This window comes from Puma concolor, chromosome B2 (genome assembly GCF_028749965.1).
Source record: "Puma concolor isolate L17-30 chromosome B2, mPumCon1.1.hap2, whole genome shotgun sequence".
NCBI lineage: Eukaryota > Metazoa > Chordata > Mammalia > Carnivora > Felidae > Puma > Puma concolor.
The window spans coordinates 119,419,537-119,437,594 of record NC_141671.1 but is presented as its reverse complement, the minus strand read 5'-3'; the positions used below and the strand labels follow the sequence as shown (position 1 = coordinate 119,437,594).

The following is an 18,058-nucleotide window of genomic DNA, read 5'->3' as shown; positions in this document are numbered from 1 at the left end:
GAATGTACAAATTCTGAACAAAACAAAACAAAAAAACCAACAACGAAAAACTTATTGTAGCAAATTCATGCAAAGAAATAAAAGGGAGGCTGCAGATACCATGGCCTTTTGAATGCTGACAAATGCAAAGGACCAGCGGGGGACGTCCCAGGAAGTCCCACATCAGAAAAAATGAGAGCAAGGAAGGAGAGAGGTGGAACTTGCCCCAGAATTCAGACAGCATGCTATGAACTGACTACTGACTTTTATCTTGGCCCTTGAATAAATGGCCAATCCTAGAAGTAGACATTGTCTCCAAAGGCTAATAATTTACCTTTTGTGTTGGAAAGGCAGTGTCACGAAAGAAACACTACAGCTAGCAGTTTATGGATAATCCAGGGCTTTCATTTAAAGTGCATCTGTACATTTACAGAACTTAGGGGAACTGTTCTACAGAGAATCTTTCCAAAACGGAGGTTCTTGAATAACTGCTTTGGGAAACCCCCTCCTGGATCTGTGAGCATTTACAATCTTTGTGCTGACTGGTGTTGCTCTCTCACACTCCGCCCTTTCACTAAAATCCACATACTCTCTCTTCGGCCAACTCTAAGAAAACCTTTGGGTCTGGAGGAAGAAGATCTGGGACAGAGCTCTTTATGGATTAGTGTTTCCATCAACAGATGAGCCCTTCGGCCCCTGAAAAGCACTACAGTTACGTCATGGACAATCGGAGAGAAGCTTAAGATCATCTCATAAATAGTTCAAGATCCTTACAAACAAGCCCTCCCCCACCCCGCCCCCAATATAATTGCATATTCCTTGGATACCACTGGACTCTTGTAGATACACAGGGCACCACAATGTAGAAGCCTGGATGCCATTCAAATACATCACCTAATTTATTTATATATTTTATTTTTCAATTCCATTATTTATATACACGTTTTTGGTAATTATAGTAATGATGCTGGTGAAAGTAATTTAACATTTCATAATGCGTGCAAAAGTAAAAACACTGATTTAGAGAAAAGTAATTTTTTACATCTATTCAGCCCCAACAGATTATGACAAGCAGTTAGGCAATATCATGACTTGCAAAGTTATACTTAGCATAATGTTGCAGTTCAAAATATGGCACAGAATTAACAATACAGGTAACAGTCCCACTGGCTAAACTTGGCCAGGTCTTGACTAATTTGGTTTAAGTTGAAGTTGGATTATATAAAAAGGTTTCTGAAAGTACTGAAAAAGAAACCGTGTACATGAAAGAGGACTCAACAATGTTTACAAAATGCCAAAAGTTCTTATCCTGACCCCCCCTTTACCATAAATAATTAATGAAGTTCCCTTTCCCTCCCACCCCTCCCCCAGCCTCAAAAAGATTTACAAAGATAAATTTAGCTCAGTGAACAGAACCAAAGGATGAGTGCTCTTAGACAGTACCTGGTTAAAAGCTGAAGCACTTTCATAAGGATTCATATATATTGTCTCTTGAGGAATATAAATAATCTGATAGCGTTGCTCTTTTGAGTTTGGGAGACTTCTCGCTTAGGAGTTAGAACTGTCCTTGTGCTTTGAATAAAACATGAGCTTTAAAGCAGAAAGCTGATGGTATTCAAAATTCACCATCTTCAAAGTTCATTGTGAGAGTTCTTCTCTGCAGCTTTGAACATCAGGATAGAATTGAAAATTTTGAGAGCAGGTCCCAACTTAATGCTCATAATTTTAACAATGTCTGTTTGGGTCATGAGCAGAAAGGCTTCTCCATCAATTTGCTAAAAGGGGAGGAACAGACAAAAAGATTATGAATCGATCAGATGTAGTGTTGGGCAAATATCCAAAGTTAAGTTACCAGCTGTCCTCTGCGGAGCAGACGAGAGTTCATGTGTGCAAACATTTCCTGGTTGATGAACCTTTCTTATCTACAATAACCAAACTGGAAGCAATGTGGACTGGAAGCAAACATAAAACTCGGTCCTCTGAAAAATCAGCCCACAGGAAAATGGAAGGTGCCCGTATTTTCCTGGGATTGCTCTGACTTAGGCAATGAGTCCACAGGAATTTGGATAAATCTGGGGTGACTCAGATCCAGTTCCCATTATGGTAGATTTTAAATGCGAGTTAAGCACACAAATGTTTGTGGATATAAACAAAGGAATTCAGGCAAACATGTCAGCTGTGTGCTAACATTTTTTTTTATTAGCTTTCCCCAGTGAAGGAAAAAAAAAAAAAACAGTGATAACATTCATTTTTAGAGTGGCTACAACCATTCTTTGTATGCAGAAAAAAAAGGAGTTACTAACAAGGGCAATCAACAGTGTAGATGGAGACAGAGGAAATGAAGGTGATGAACGTGGTGTGGAGAGCTGTAGACTGGGTGACCACAAGAAACATCCTTCCTCCCCCTGGGTCTCTTCCAAGACTAAACTTCTGTGCTTCTACCAGAACTAAACTTCTGGTTTAGTGGGCAGAACAAAAGAATAGTCTTTTTTGTAAAAATTTTCAGGTTTGGGGACATTCTACCACCTTCAAAAACAATCATTCATTTCTCTTTCGGTTTTTCCGTTTTACACCACAAGTGAAAGAAAAGTAAAACACACTTTTGCTCTCTGCCTCAGAGTACATCACAAACCTTGACAGCAATGTACTGTTTTGGGTTGATGGTGTCTGTCCCAAATTCACCTGCTGAAGTCCTAACAGGGCCCTAAGAAGCTCAGAACGTGACCTTATTTGGAAACAGGGTCACTGCAGGTGCAATCGGTTAAGATGAGATCATGCTGGAGTAGGGTGATCCAAGATGATGGAAGTCCGTAAAAAAAAGAGGACATCTGGAGCCAGAGGCAGACACGTATAGAGGGAAGACACTGTGAGGAAAAGGTTTAACAGCATCTCCAAGTCAAGGAGGGCGGCCTGGAACAGAGGTTTTCCTCCGACCTCAGAAGGAAGCTATCCTGATGACAACCTTGCCTTCTTGCCTTCTTCAGACCTCCAGCCTCCAGAACTGGGAGACAATACATTTCTCTTGTCTAAACTGCTGGTTTGTGGTTCTTTGTTATGGCAGCCTCAGCAAACTCATATCACTCTAAATTCTGTAGACAGTTTACTAAATAAAGGCTGAAACAATTAAGCCGCTGTTTAAGATTTTCCTCTTTCCTCCAATAACAAAGCAAACCTGTAAATCCTTTTAACCAGTACCAGGGTCATCTTATGCAACTTCAAGCAGTGATTGTTTGGAAGAAGTTTCCCAATTTTCAGCAAGGAAGCATCTTAGTGTCTGTCATACCCTAGAAGGAAAGGCACTCCCACGTAAATTTCCGAATGAAGACAAGTTCAGTGGCAGATAAGAGAAATGTTCTGTTGCTTCTTGGGGAGCATTTGCTCTGGTCTCATTTGCTTGTGCTCTGACAGTCCTCGGGTCAAACGAGGCCAAGCAGAGAGGCAGATCTATTAACACTTCACTCAACCAAGGCAGACCTTAGTAGCATAAACGGTCTGATCGAAGTCTTCTAAGTCATTAATGAAAAGGTCAACTAACACACCGGTTCCCAAGGAGCTCATTGCAAAGACGGAATTGTTTATTACAACCTCGGGCCCTACTGAGTCTCTTGAGATTATATAAGAGTTTAACATGACAGATGACTGATGAAAAGAAACATTTAGAGAATGGCAAGGCTGGAACCTGAAAGCTAGGAGTGGGGTGAGAAGGTGAAGTTTTGGTAGATTATTTTTAAGGTTACACTGGAAAGAAAAAGTCAGCTTGAGGCGGGTGCCAGCCAGTATATTTCACACAGGCTGCTCCAACGTGTGACCATATGGACAAGCCTCATTTGGAAGGAAGTAAACTAAATTTGAGAAAGCACTTTCTAAGCACAGTGATCACCGCAGTGTAATACTGGGTTTGCTTCTGTTTGCCTTTGTGATGTATATAAACTGCTCTAACTCCAGAGATTAGAGATTAAGTATCTCGCTAATGGCCCAAAACTCTGAAGGAGGGTTTGGAACTCAGGCAGGATTCTGGCCTTCCATTTCATTATTCTTTCCAGCACTCCTGGTTCTGCTCCCCATGTTTTAACTCTGCGAATCACAGTGACATGCTGTTTGCGTGTCTTTCTCAGAGGGTAAAGGTATGAACGTGCTCACTCAACACACTTATTAAACACCTATCACATTCCAGACACTCTTCTTGGGCCTGTGCATACAGCAAAGAATAAAAGAGATATATAAGCAAAACCAAGCAAATGAGTAAACCAAAACTCCCTGTGAAGTTTATGGTCTAGTAGTGGAAGAGAGACTGTAATCAAAAAGTATGATAGGTAAGCAAATTAATTAGTAACGAACTGACAGTAATAAATTCTAAAAGGTGATCAGTGCTATGAAGAAAACCTCTGGGTGGGGAGGTGGCTGCACAGCAGGGGCAAGGATGGATGACTGAGAAGGTGGCATCTGAGCAGAGGGAGCACGGCATGTGAACGTCTGGGGGAACAGCATCCCAGGCAGGGCAGACACAGAAGGCGCCTGGACAATACGAAGAATGGCAAGGAGGTCAGTGTGTGCAACAAACAGGGTAAGCCAAGGATGGAGCAAGCCGAGGTCAGGAGGTTCTCGCCTCTCTAGAGGTCACGGCAGGCCCTTGTGAGGATTTTTGCTTTTATTCTGCTTTATTTACTGGAAGGCTACGAATGGAAGAGTGACATGATTTGACTTATTTTGAGCAGGATCATTCTGGGTAGGCTGGGAACAGACTGTAGAAGAGCAAAATTAGAAGCAGGGAGACTGGTTAGGACGTTACAGTGTTGATCCAGGTGAGTGAGGATAGGGGCTCAGAGCATAGTGGCAGTGATGAAGGCAGAGACACAGCCAGAATCCCTGTATGTTTCCAAAATACGCCCAATAGGATTTTCAACAGATTAGATGCAGAATGTGTAAGAGAAAGTGACATCAAGCATGGTTCAAATCATAGCCCGTCCTAACACCTGTACTTTGCCTCTTAGAGATGACTTACCAGGGTTTAGTTAGATTTCTTTTATGGTTTACTTCTAGGCCTTAAAACCAACACCTGCTGACCTTGTGAGACATGAATTTCACAGGAATTTATAGGATGAATAAATAAAGGAATGAAGGACTATGCAAACAATCACTGTCTCGCTCCTCACAAAGAGGATCTGGCTTTGAGAACACTGTTGCTCTGTTATTTAGTTTCAGTAAGATTCAAGTTCAGGTTCAAATATGTTCTTTCTTTGAATACATTTTTCTACGCCATGAAAGCATATTCAAAGAAAGAACATATCTGAACTTGAATCTTACTGAAACTAAATAACAGAGCAAATCCATATGGATTGTCTAGATATCAACAGAACAAAAAACAGTTCTAATATAGATGTACTATAAACTTATTTTAAAAAATGTTTTATTATCTCAGGTAACAACTACATGACTTTTTTTTTTTTTTTCCACAGAAAGAACAACAGCTCCCTGCAGATGTCTAAATCTGTTCAGGGACTGAAAATTAACTGAGTGTGATCCACGAAGAACTTAGAATTTAGGAGTGAAGGAAAGAAACTCAAAATCTGAACAACTATCAATTAAAGACCAACTAGAAAGAAGATGAAACATTCCTGAAACAAGAACATAAATCAGAAAAAAAGGATGCTGAAAATCAGATCCTTGTATACTTTAGCAGGCTTCCGTCTAAAACAAAATAATACTAATAGTATAATGATGCTGACGATGCCTGGATCCTTAGCTGTCTTGATACTCTTGCCAGGCTCTTTTTTTTTTTTTTAATTTTTAATGTTTATTTACTTTTGAGACAGAGACAGAGCATGAGCAGGGGAGGGGCAGAGAGAGAGGGAGGCACAGAATCTGAAGCAGGCTCCAGGTTCCGAGCTGTCAGCACACAGCCCGACACGGGGCTCGAACTCACGAACCACGAGATCATGACCTGAGCCAAAGTCGGACGCTTAACCGGCTGAGCCACCCAGGCTCATCTTGCAAGGCTCTTAATTGAAAGTATGCTATTCTTAGCAGCTGAGGCTACACAGAGGCAAAGAAGGCATATATACCTATAACTATAGAAAAACCTTCTGAGATTACTTCGGTCTTCTTTCGACCTTCTGGTAGCCAAGATGAGAGTGAAAACAGACTGCTCTGCTTGGAGGCGCTGACAGGCTAGGGGCTTATTTTTAAAGGGCTCTAGTGAGAACAGAGTCTGCTATACTCAAATAGCATTACATGCACGGTAGTTAAAGCCAATTTCTTTTTTGTTTTAATGTTCAATATAGGTCATAACATTATTAAGCATCTCTTATCTTGATGTTTTGGGCAGGCAGAGGATAAACTAATCTCCCAAATGCAGACGGTAATGACTATCAGTTATTATAAACATTACTGAGATAGGTATAAGATCTAAGGGGTTGTTTTAGCAGTAACAGTAATATTTAGTATAACATTAAATGAATTTAATCATGGTGTTGTTAAAGTGATGTTTGAAAATAAAATAATGGGAACTAATTTCACTGTATTAAAAACAAAATGTTGCTTATCTCTCTCTTTGGTTTCTTTCTGTGCTATAAGAAAATGCATGCTATTAAGGTTTTTGTGTGTGGTTTGTTTTTTAGGAACGGGTCTGGTGCTATTGCTGTGGAGCATCATAAAATGGTACAAACACTTCTGTTACATCCGATCTCATAGAAAGACATCTGTGTACAAATGACGAATGCTGCTTGTTAGACAACGCCATGCCAATCTGTCAATTTCAACACCAGCGCTCTCTTCCCTCCTCTCCCAATTCAAAACATCTAACCGTTCACTGCATTTCAGTGGGACACTTACTTCATCTTTAAATACCTTTCCGTGTTCTTCACAGCCAGGTAAGCTTTGTATGAATTCTGACACCTGTCAAAAATAAGGTAACAATTCCAGTTGAAAACAGAAGCCCGAATCTAAGTGCTACAGGTTCAAAATGTTTAACCTGCATGCGTTAGTTGTTTCTCTCAGAACAATTTCTTCCCTTTCAGGAAGAGAGACTAAGCCCCACACACATTCACTGTATCTGCTCCTGAAGCCAGAATTGCTATATCCAGTTCCTGGCAGACAAAGAAAATGAAATATACCTCATCTGTGCTCCATTTGGAAACTTTACTGGCAGGAATTCCAGCTACGGTGGGGAGAAGTTTGCTCTGCTGCTCCCAGCGCAAGGGCAGACATGGAATTGGTGATTTAAAGGACAGAAAGACAGCTGACCGGCGCTGTGCTTGTTGTAGGCTAGGTTCTTCCCGGGCACCTGCTGGATTGAAACAAACCGGAACTCACGCTCTGAAAAGGCGCAAAGACAGCCCCAAGTGCCAGGTGTCTCCCCCAAATAATGAGTTGGTGGGCGGCACCTACTTAAAGCATGCTTCCTTTCAACATTATTGCCAGTGAACAATTACACTCTCCTTTGTCCTTACAGAAGGTTAGGTCACGGTAAGAAACAACCTGTAAATTCAACTTACACGTTTGCCACATTACCCTTTATGGAAGATGTGTCACGTTAACAATGTTGCCTCTTTAATGTCTCATGAAAGATACTTGCCTCCCAGCTTTAGTGGCAAGGAAAAGGACTATCCAAGCCTCAGGAAATGGTTTTGTGTCCCTTTCAGTTGTGGATGTCCTAAAAGTAACCACCAAATTGTACATGCTCGAGTCCAGCCACTGTGGTTACCCTGTGTTACTAGACCTGTTCTTTCCTTTTAGCTCAGCCCTGGTTTCATCTTTCAATTTCTGTTTACCAATCCCATTGGCTTTTTAAATAGCCTACTTAATTTTTTTAAAGGGATATGAAATTATTGCAATAAAAATAAAACAGAAAGGCAAATGCTTTTGTCATTCTTGTATTTGTGAAGATCAAAATTAAAGCTACAGAATATTCCATTCATCTGCCAGATCTTCTGAATCCAAACATATTTACTGCTGCTCTCCTAAAACAGCCATTTCTTAGCAAATGATTTTATGTCACTGGGACTTCTAAAGTTTGTCAGTAATTCTCTCAAGATCCTTTAGAAAAGAAAACTTCTGAAAACTACTTACTCAAAGCCCATCAGAAGAAAGGCTCCTCCTCTACATTTACTCTCCTCCACCCCTACACCATCTCAGTTACAATGCTACTTCAATTTCGGGGCACCTGCGTGGCTCAGTCAGTTAAGCATCTGACTTTGGCTCAGGTCATGATCTTGCAGTTCACGAGTTTGAGCCCCACATCAGGCTCTGTGCTGACAGCTCAGAGCCTGGAGCCTGCTTTGGATTCTGTGTCTCCCTCTCTCTCTCTGCCCCTTCCCCTCTCACACTCTGTCTCTCTCTTTCTCTCAAAAATAAATAAACATTAAAAACAATGAAAAAAACAAAAACAATGCAACTTCAATTCCACCACAAGTTTTTGCCAAATGGTTACCCAGTTTAGGCTTTTGTGTCACTGAGACTATTTCAAACTGGCTTGTATCTCTAAGATTATTTTAAGGTTTTTTTTTTTTTTTTGAAGAGTAAGCTTTACAGAAAAGTAGACAAATCGTTAAGTGTACAGCTCAAAGAATTTTCACAAAGTGAACACACCAATGTACCTAACACCAGGATCAAGAAACAACATGGCGGCACACCCAGAGCCTCCTGTGTCCCCTTCTAATTACACCCCGGCCAGCAAGGGCGACAACCACCTTCCTGACTTCTAACACCACAGGTTCTTTACCCTGCTTCTGAATTACACTCAGACGAAAATCTTGGCGTTTCTGGCTTCTTTCTCTCAACAGCATTGATTATGAGATTCTTCCATATTGCTCGTTGAATGTGCTCTTTGCTGCATGGTTTTTCAATAGTTATGAACATTCCACAAGTAACTGGGAGTTAATGGACATTTTAGTTGTTTTTAATTTTGGGCTATTACCAACAGTGTTGCTTTGAACATTACCTGTACCAGTCTTTTCTTGGACACATGTATGATTTCTGTTGTGTATGTGTATGTGTATATGTGTATGTAGTGCGTGCGTGTGTGTGTGTAATATATATATACAAATTCTGCCAGTTTTCCAAAAACAGTTATGCAATATGTATCCACTAACAGTGTAAGGGGGTTACAAATGCTTTCCATCTTCAATAACATGTGGTATTGCCTATCTTTTTACACTTTAACCATTTTGGTGAATTTGTTGTGGTATCACATGTGGTTATAATTGCAGTTGCCTGATAACTAATGAAGTTGACAATCTTTTCCTATGCTTATTGGCCATATGGAGAACCTCCTTTGTGAATTATTTATGTTTTATGCCTGTTTTTTCCATTGGGCCATCTTGCCTTATTTCTTACTGATTTGTAGAAGATACACACACACACACACACACACACACACACACACACACACACACACTCTGGATAGGAATCCTTTGTTGGAAATAGGTATTACGACAATCCTTTGTTGGAAATTAGGTGTAAGTGAAGTTTAACTTACTTTTTTTCTTTTATGGTTAGTGCTTTTTGTAGGTCTACTGAAGAAATCTTTGCTTACCTCAAGGTCCTAAAGTTAGTCTCCTCTGTTTTTCCCTAAGTACTTTATGTTTTACCTTTCACTTGAAATTTCAATCCACCTGAAATTTATCTTGGCATGGTATGAGATAAGGATTGGCATTCCTAATGTATTTTTCCACATGGATTTCTAATTGCCCAAACATGATTTTAATGAAAAGACCACCCTGTTCCCACTGTACCACAGTGCCAGCTTTAACATAAATACGTGTCTTCAGATCCTCTCTTCTGTCCCACTGGTCTCTTTACACCAACCTACAGGTTTTAATTACTATCACTTGATAAGTGTCCTGATGTCTGTGATCTAGGTCTTTTTCAAGACTGCCACAGCTATCTTTAGCTCTCTGCACCTCCATATAAAATTTAGGGTAAGCTTGTGGGAAAAAAAAAACCCGCTAGGATTTAAATGGAGATTACCACTAAATACAGACCAATCTGGTTTTGAAAAACGACTTCTTCACAATATCCAGTCTTCCAATCCAAGAACAGGGTATTTCGCTCCATTGCTTTGGAACTTCTTTATGACTTCTCTTTTATCTTTTGTCATTTTCATGTAGAGGTCTTGCTCATCTTCCGTTAATTTTATTCCTCTGTATCTCAAGTTTTCAGTTTCTTAAAAATTTTTTTCTTATTGTTCTATTGTGGCTCCTCAAAAACTTTTAAACTAGCCTAATCTGAATTTTGAATTGCTCTATTAGAAAGGAACTTAGAACTATTTTAAAAAAAAATCTATCTGGGGCGCCTGGGTGGCGCAGTCGGTTGAGCGTCCGACTTCAGCCAGGTCACGATCTCGCGGTCCGTGAGTTCGAGCCCCGCGTCGGGCTCTGGGCTGATGGCTCAGAGCCTGGAGCCTGTTTCTGATTCTGTGTCTCCCTCTCTCTCTGCCCCTCCCCCGTTCATGCTCTGTCTCTCTCTGTCCCAAAAATAAATAAACGTTGAAAAAAAAATTTAAAAAAAAATCTATCTTACTGAAGCTAACAGCCACTGGTCCTCGCTCTCTACCTGAGTTGAGCTCATATAGAAAAATCTACCCGCTCCACATGAATATATATATATTATATAATTATATGTATATATGTGTGTGTGTGTGTGTGTGTGTGTATTCTTTTTAAATTTCCCAGAGTTCAAGATGCTTTTGTTTAGCATATATAAATACAGGGTAACTTAAAAACATTGCTTAATCTCAGACATTCCCAAGAGTTCAGCTAATTATTTGAAATATAATATTTGTGCATCTTTCATGAGGCAGGCTACTGTGAAATGGTAAGATTTCCAGTTCCACACCAGAGTAAAACCGTAGAGCCTACTCTATGGTTTGTGCTCTGATTGCTTGCCACATAAGTGTCGGTCTTTTCCAAAGCGATACATTTATTATATAACTGTTTCTATTCTATTAACACTTGCCACTGTTCCCTCCTTCACCGCAGCTCCATTCTATTTGCTGCTAAAGTTGTCTTATTCGTGGTTCATTTCTAATGTTACTACATTATTATTCTTTAGAAAAACAACGGAGCCATTCTTAAAGAAATGACTAAAAACCATAAAGCTCCCCTATTTCTGGTTGCTCCTGCATGTCTTTGAAGCAGATAATATAAACAGGTCTAGACACATACATCATTCTAAACCTAAAACCAACTTTGCATCTTTCACTTAAGACTTTCCTTCCTTTTGCTGATTCTTTCAGGCTGATTGATGTCCTGAGGCCCAATGGTGTTTTCCAATGAATGAGGCAAAACTAGTGTTTACCAGCTATATAGAACGTTCCATCTCTTCTGAAAATAACAGTGTGTTAGCTATGATCCCTGTCCCAAAAAGAGAGAAACAACTTTACTTAAGTGAATGTGTATCTGAGTCCTTGAATGGCACACAAATATGACTCCAGGTTTTCATTTTAACATGCGATCAGACTGAAATAAATGTGAAAGACTTTGGCTCAAGTAGGCGGCCCAGTGCCAAGAGTAAGGAAGAGGAGGTTTGAACGTGCACAATGTGCTCCAGAAAACGAAGCCCTTGTTCCAGAAGACATTTCTGCTACCACCATTTTATCACTAGGGTCATATTTCTTACCGCCCTCCTCTCAAACTATTTATCTGCATGAAAAATAACACTTTTACAAGAGTTTTCTGTATGTTTGAAGTTCCCTGAAATGAAACGTTCCCAAAGGCATACGATCTAACGTCCTTCTCCCCCTCCCCTTTGGTTTTGTGCTTCCACAGTTCTTCAGGGCTACTCAATTCTATACCACTGGGCACAGAACTGCCCGGGGATGATTTCCAAGTCTATTTCTCACTAATCCTTGCAAAAGTAAAATATTATGAGGAAAGGTTATACTTTGTTTAGAAATTGTCTAAATGGCTTTTATTGTTTTATGACTATCAAGGATATGTATTTCTGGTATAATCTCAGAAAGTGAAGGAAGGATGAACAGGGAGGTGCCTGGCTCAGTCAGAAAAGCATGCGACTCTTGATCTTGGGGTCGTGAGTTCGAGCCCCATGTTGGGCACAGAGACTACTTAAGTCAATAATTTTTTTTTTTTTAATTTGGGATTTAACAAATTATTTTTTAGCACCTGGGTGGTTCAGTCAGCTAAACATCCGACTCTTGATGTCAGTTCAGGTCATGATTTCATGGTTTGTGGGATTGAGCCCTGTGTCAGGCTCTGTGTCAGCATGGAGCCTTCTTAGGATTCTCTGTCTCCCTCTCTCTGACCCTCCCCTGCTTGCTCGCTCTCTCTCTCAAAATAAATAAATATTTAAAAAATAAAAAAAATAATAAAATAAATATTAAAAAAAAAAAAAAAGAATTGAAAAGGGGCACCTGGTTGGCTCAGTTGGTTGAGCGTCTGACTTTGGCTCAGGTCATGATCTCGCAGTTCATGAGTTCCAGCCCCACATCGTGCTCTGTGCTGACAGCTCAGAGCCTGGAGCCTGTTTAGGATTCTGTGTCTCCCTCTCTCTCTGCCCCTCCCCTACTGGTGCTCTGTCTCCCACTCTCTCTCAAAAATAAATATTAAAAAAAAAAAAAAAAGAAATAAGGAGTATTCTCAACAAAAATAAACAGGATACTGAATATCTTCAAAGTGGCTCTTAGGAAGGTAAGGCCACCAATATCTCCCCTCCAATGAAAAGCAACATCTTTTTTCTTTCTTCAAAAAATGTTTCCATTCTAGTTTTCTTAGAATATACATAAATTAGGACAGAAATATTTAAGCAAATGTAAGGTAAAAATTTTTTAAGCTGGCTGAAAATGCCTAAATTACTATAGAGTAGTAATTTTAATTTGTCCTGATCCTTGGTCCAATAATTGATACATTTTATTTGCAGAACTGGGGTGTCATCCTCAAAAGTAGCAAGGTAAGGGGCGCCTGGGTGGCGCAGTCGGTTAAGCGTCCGACTTCAGCCAGGTCACTATCTCGCGGTCCGTGAGTTCGAGCCCCGCGTCGGGCTCTGGGCTGATGGCTCAGAGCCTGGAGCCTGTTTCCGATTCTGTGTCTCCCTCTCTCTCTGCCCCTCCCCTGTTCATGCTCTGTCTCTCTCTGTCCCAAAAATAAATAAACGTTGAAAAAAAAAATTAAAAAAAAAAAAAGTAGCAAGGTAAGAATTAAGAGAAATCTTATGGTACATTAAAATGAGAAACATAGTTCAAGGCAGAGATAAATAACAATATTCACTATGTTCATGAACAAATCAATCTACTCTCATATTCAATCAAATGATCGCTATTTTCTCTTCTTTTTATTTATTATTATTATTTTTTTAAGTGAAACATGTATATATGTATGAGAATCAGATTGAGACAGACACTGAAGACCTCCTGGTCATGTAGAGGAGGCATTAGGACCAGAATGTTCCATCAGAAAAGAGGCAAAAGGAGAAGATTTTGTAATGCCAAATTTGAAGAGTGAAACGTAGGCAGAAATCACACAAGGGCCAGCTGCAAGTAGCTGTCAGTCTTAGAACACAGCAGCACGAAGATTCCTGACTCAACGAGCCATAGACATTGCACAGTACGGGGCTGTACTGTTAGGATCTCCAAGTACACTGTAATGTCAAACATTCACTCCCTGCACAGGACCTGCACCCCCAAGGTCAGCAGGATGCTGTGCGTCAGCAAGATCGCACCTTTTGGTGAGCCAGAAGGATGCTTTCCGTTCTCATCATCACCATCACGTGAAGTAACTACAAAACACTCAGCTCTGATGAACCTGGGGCAAGTCTTTTCTCTCACTTGAAACAGGTTCCCTGTGAGTTACTATCCTTTGACTCGACGATTCCCAGTCTCAGAGTTCATCGTAAGGACCTAATTAAGTGTAAATGTTAGCCAATCCTCTGTAAGAAAGTCACTATGGAGGTTCTCTGCTGGGTACATAATTATATCCAGAATGAAGACTACGTGTCCCAGTCACTCTTGTGGCCAGATGCGGTCACGTGACTAATGGGATATAAACAGAAGTGGTGTCTGCAACATGTTGGAAATGCCGTTAAAGAATGAGAGCCCGGTAAGGGCGCCCACTACTACTTCCGTGCACTGACCCTCCTTCCGCCTGGACACAGCGGTGGTGAATGACTAGCTCTCCAGAACCACTTCTGACCAACATATGGCCTTGGGAGTAGACACTCTGCAGGACGGAACAACAAAACTGGATGGAGCCTGATTTCCCAGTGCTGTTGAGCACCATGAAGTCTTGGCCCACCTACCTCTGAACTTGCTCTATGTGAGACAGAAATAAGCAGCTCTTACTGGACAGAAGTCGCTTATGAGTGTTTTTTGGTTTTTTTTTTTTTTACATTTATTTATTTTTGAGACAGAGAGAGAGCATGAACAAGGGAGGGTCAGAGAAAGAGGGAGACACAGAATCTGAAACAGGCTCCAGGCTCTGAGCCATCAGCACAGAGCCCGATGCGGGGCTTGAACCCATGGACCGTGAGATCATGACCCGAGCCGAAGTCAGACGCTTAACCAACTGAGCCACCCAGGCGCCCCTGCTTATGAGTGTTTTATGTCACACTCACACACAGACCTAATCCTAATCAAGACTAAGGTTTATTACTCCAACACTGTCTTATAACAGTGAGAGAGGGGAAACTCCTAGCCTAGATACCCAACAGAGAGGGGTTCATTAAATGATGCTATATTTATCCACCGAGGAAATAGTTGATATTATCTTTTAATTAGTATAAATATTTATGTGAAAATGGTTGGGATATTATAAAGTTAAAAAAACACAGGTTGTAAAGCAGTTTGTATATTACTTCAGATATAAAATGCCCCGCAAAATAGATACCAAAATTCAGGAAATTTTGGTATCTTGGAAAATAAAATCACAGGTGATTTTGGTTTTCTTTTTAATTCCCTGTATTTGCTAGTTATTCCATAATAAACATGTTATTTTGATAATGAAAGTTATATAAAACCAGAAGCTGGTAATAAATAAACTAAAAAAAAAGTAACAAAAACCAGAAGCTACTTTGGTGACTTGGAAAGCAATTTACTGCCTTTTGGGGAAAGTACTGTGAAAACATCATCAATTGCTGGGCTTCCTTAATATCAGAAATAAGAAAATGTTACGTGGCCGTGGTGCCAGAGAAATAACTTGGTGAATTAATGGTTTTACTGTGATTGCATCTGTCTAGACAATTATCAAATGAGGAATATTTTCCATAGGTTGCTACCCGGAGAATGGAAAGAAAGGCCTGCCTCTACTATTCACGTCACAATTTACTATATGGAAATCATATTCAGCACTTACACTGTATCAGAAACTGTGAAAAGTCTGCCAATACGGCATATCTAGCAGACTTTCTTTCTTTTTAAAAAAAAAAAAAAAATGTTTATTTCTTTTGAGAGAGAGGGAGAGAGCTAGGGAGCCCGAGTAGAGGAGGGGCAGAGAGGGAGAGAGGGAATCCTAAGCCCCGATATGGGGCTCAGTCTCACGAACTGTGAGACCATGACCTGAGCCGAATTCAAGAGTCAGGTGCTTGGCCGACTGAGCCACCCACGTGCCCCACCTTGCAGACTTCCCTGAAATGGAGTTTAGTAAATAATAATGTAGTTGCCCAAAGTAGGAACTTGCAACGACAAATTTGCCCACCATGTCTCTCCTCTCAATTCTGGTTGAGGGCACAGCCAAAGCCTTGCTTTGGCTTAAGGTAGGAAAAAGTGAAGTGAAAGATTAATCCTTGTAAGAAGACCTTCCTGATAAAGGTGATCCTGAAAGAAATATCCTCCGATGTTTCACATAGAATCAAGACAATAAATCTTCAGTACGGGAACATCATCTAAACCAGCCATGAAGTCTCCCAGTAGAAACAGACTACTTTCCACTATGGTGTCCTCCCCACCACAGAGTGTGAGAACCTGCTTCCTACAGGACCGTTCCATTAAGACCCAGTAGAACCACTATATGGTGGGCTGGAGAAAGGAAGTACTCATGCTCTCTGCTACTTTCAGACTCGGCTACTTGCTATACTCTGAGTGGGGTTCCTCCTACTTCCAACTCTGCAGATGCTAAATTGACAAGCCAACAGCATAAGCTACCACTGACCTGTTGCTTGACTCATCCCTATTCCTTTAAGCCAGCGACAGAAGTTGAGACCAAAATCTCCAAATGCTTTGCTTCATTTTAGTTTCAAAACCGTGCTAGGAGGTAACTACCCGTGAGGTGAGGAACGATCCCAAAGCCACCCTGTGAGAGAGTGGCAGCGTGGATCTTTCGCCTCCTAGGGTTATAGTCAAGAGGGTGAGTTTAAGAGTCTGATAAATGTGGATTCAAATTCCTGCTCTGCCACTGGCGAGCTCTATCTTGGTGAAATCAAGGTAACAGGATCGCTGTGAGGATTACATGATATTTTTAAAATGCTTATCCCGATGTCTGGCAAATAGTAAAGTCCGCAAATGAGAGAAATTATTCCTATCTTGAAAGAAAGGCATATCGTGGAGAGTGCATTTGACATAAAAAGCAAAAATGAAAAGGAGGCAATATGCTTTCAGGCTAATATTCCATGAGTCTATAATGCTCTTAATTGTGAAAAGAATATGGCCAGACAAAAGAAATGAAATACATCTGTCAACTCCCCCGCCCCCCATTTTTTTTTAATGGAGTTACTAACTGATGACTGAATATAAAAAGATGAACAACAGCAGTGATTGGGTAAGATAAATGGATCATAGCATCAAGGAATGGAGGTAAAATTAGCTCCAAGATACTTAATTCGGGCATGAAAGATACTTAAGGGTCATTTCAAGGTTAACAACCAAAATAAAAAACCAACTGCTATGGAAGCAAAAAGCAAGGCTGATTTTTTATGGGAGAATCTAGTACATTACATTACAAAATAGAATTCAACTCTTTCTGCATTATCAGCAGCCCAAGAGAAAGAATACTTGCAGGAGAGAAAACAAAACTGCACCTTTCCCAGGATTACAAGAGTTTAAACATGAAGGCCAATTTATAGAATCCTTTATTAAAGGTCTTTACTACAATGATGGGAATGAATTATTAAAAAAGATAGAAGTTTAAAAAAAAGGAAAAAAGTGATAAATTATATTCAGTGAAAGTCCCCAAAGGTCAAATTCAGTTGCATAGTGAGAATCATAAAAAAATAAAAGAGCTCAGGGATGCCTAGTTGGTTAAGCATCTGACACCTGATATCAGCTCAGGTCATGATCACCCACAGTCGTGGGATCAAGCCCTGCGTCGAGCTCTGTGCTGAGCCTAGAGCCTATTTGAGATTGTCTATCTTCCCCCTCCCACTTGTGCTTGTTCTCTATCCAAATAAAATCAACTTAAAAAAAAACAAATGGGCTTATAATTACACATATTGCAAGGAATTAACCTGAGTTAACTGAAGAAACAGGGTGGGAGGATTTTTTTAGGAGGAAGTTTTTTTTTTTTAAATATCAATTTGCTCCCAGACTCCAAATAAAATAGTTCTCATGGACCTACTGAGTCTTAAATCCTGTTGCCGTTATAAAGAAACTTAAGGTGGCTTTTTTTCAGTCTCCTCTATCCTAAATAATACACAAACTGCACTGGGCTCTCTCCTATCCCTTGCACCACCCCCCAGACAGGCTAGATTTCGGAAAGGCTCCTTCCGCCACTGGAGGGATGTGATTGGGAATGACTGCTGGTGAGCATCTATGAGGTTCAAGAATGTAGACCCGGGGTGGGGTATAGCTACCTGACCTCTGGGCTCATGTTTGAAAGAAGAATTCTACTGGTACCCAAATGGGAGTGTCGTAAGTGTTCTTCACAAAAGACCTGGGAAAAATTCTCTGGATTCAAAGACGTTAAAATAGGGAACAATCACCATGGGGCCTCTGACAAAAACATCGGAAGAGGAGCACTGATTTATTTGACAGAGGAATTTCATGATTTTAGTGAAGCACAAGGGGATATGACCCCTACAAAACAAAAAAAGGCTATGAAAGGGAACAAGTCAATGTAGCAAATTAAAGGGAAATAAAAACTGCCACTGCTAAAATTCATGTTAAAGGCAGTAAGCAGTAGACTTGATAGAGCAAGAAGCT

General features: G+C 40.4%; 1 protein-coding gene across 11 annotated transcripts in view; it reads right to left on the bottom strand.

Annotated features, from left to right (window-relative positions):
• Positions 1-854: 854 nt before the first annotated feature.
• The window catches only part of L3MBTL3 (L3MBTL histone methyl-lysine binding protein 3), a 128,217-nt gene continuing 111,013 nt past the window's right edge, over positions 855-18,058 (bottom strand). For 9 of the 11 annotated variants that reach the window (XM_086707815.1, XM_086707809.1, XM_086707811.1 and 6 more), the window contains 3 exons: positions 7,092-7,264; positions 6,811-6,873; positions 855-1,754 (listed from right to left, as the gene is read on the bottom strand). In XM_086707815.1, coding sequence (XP_086563941.1) covers positions 1,611-1,754; positions 6,811-6,873; positions 7,092-7,264 — 380 coding nt within the window. In that variant the 3' untranslated portion in view covers positions 855-1,610. The remainder of the gene's footprint in view (positions 1,755-6,810; positions 6,874-7,091; positions 7,265-18,058) is intronic. The other 2 variants (XM_086707817.1, XM_086707819.1) reach the window with 1 other exon arrangement.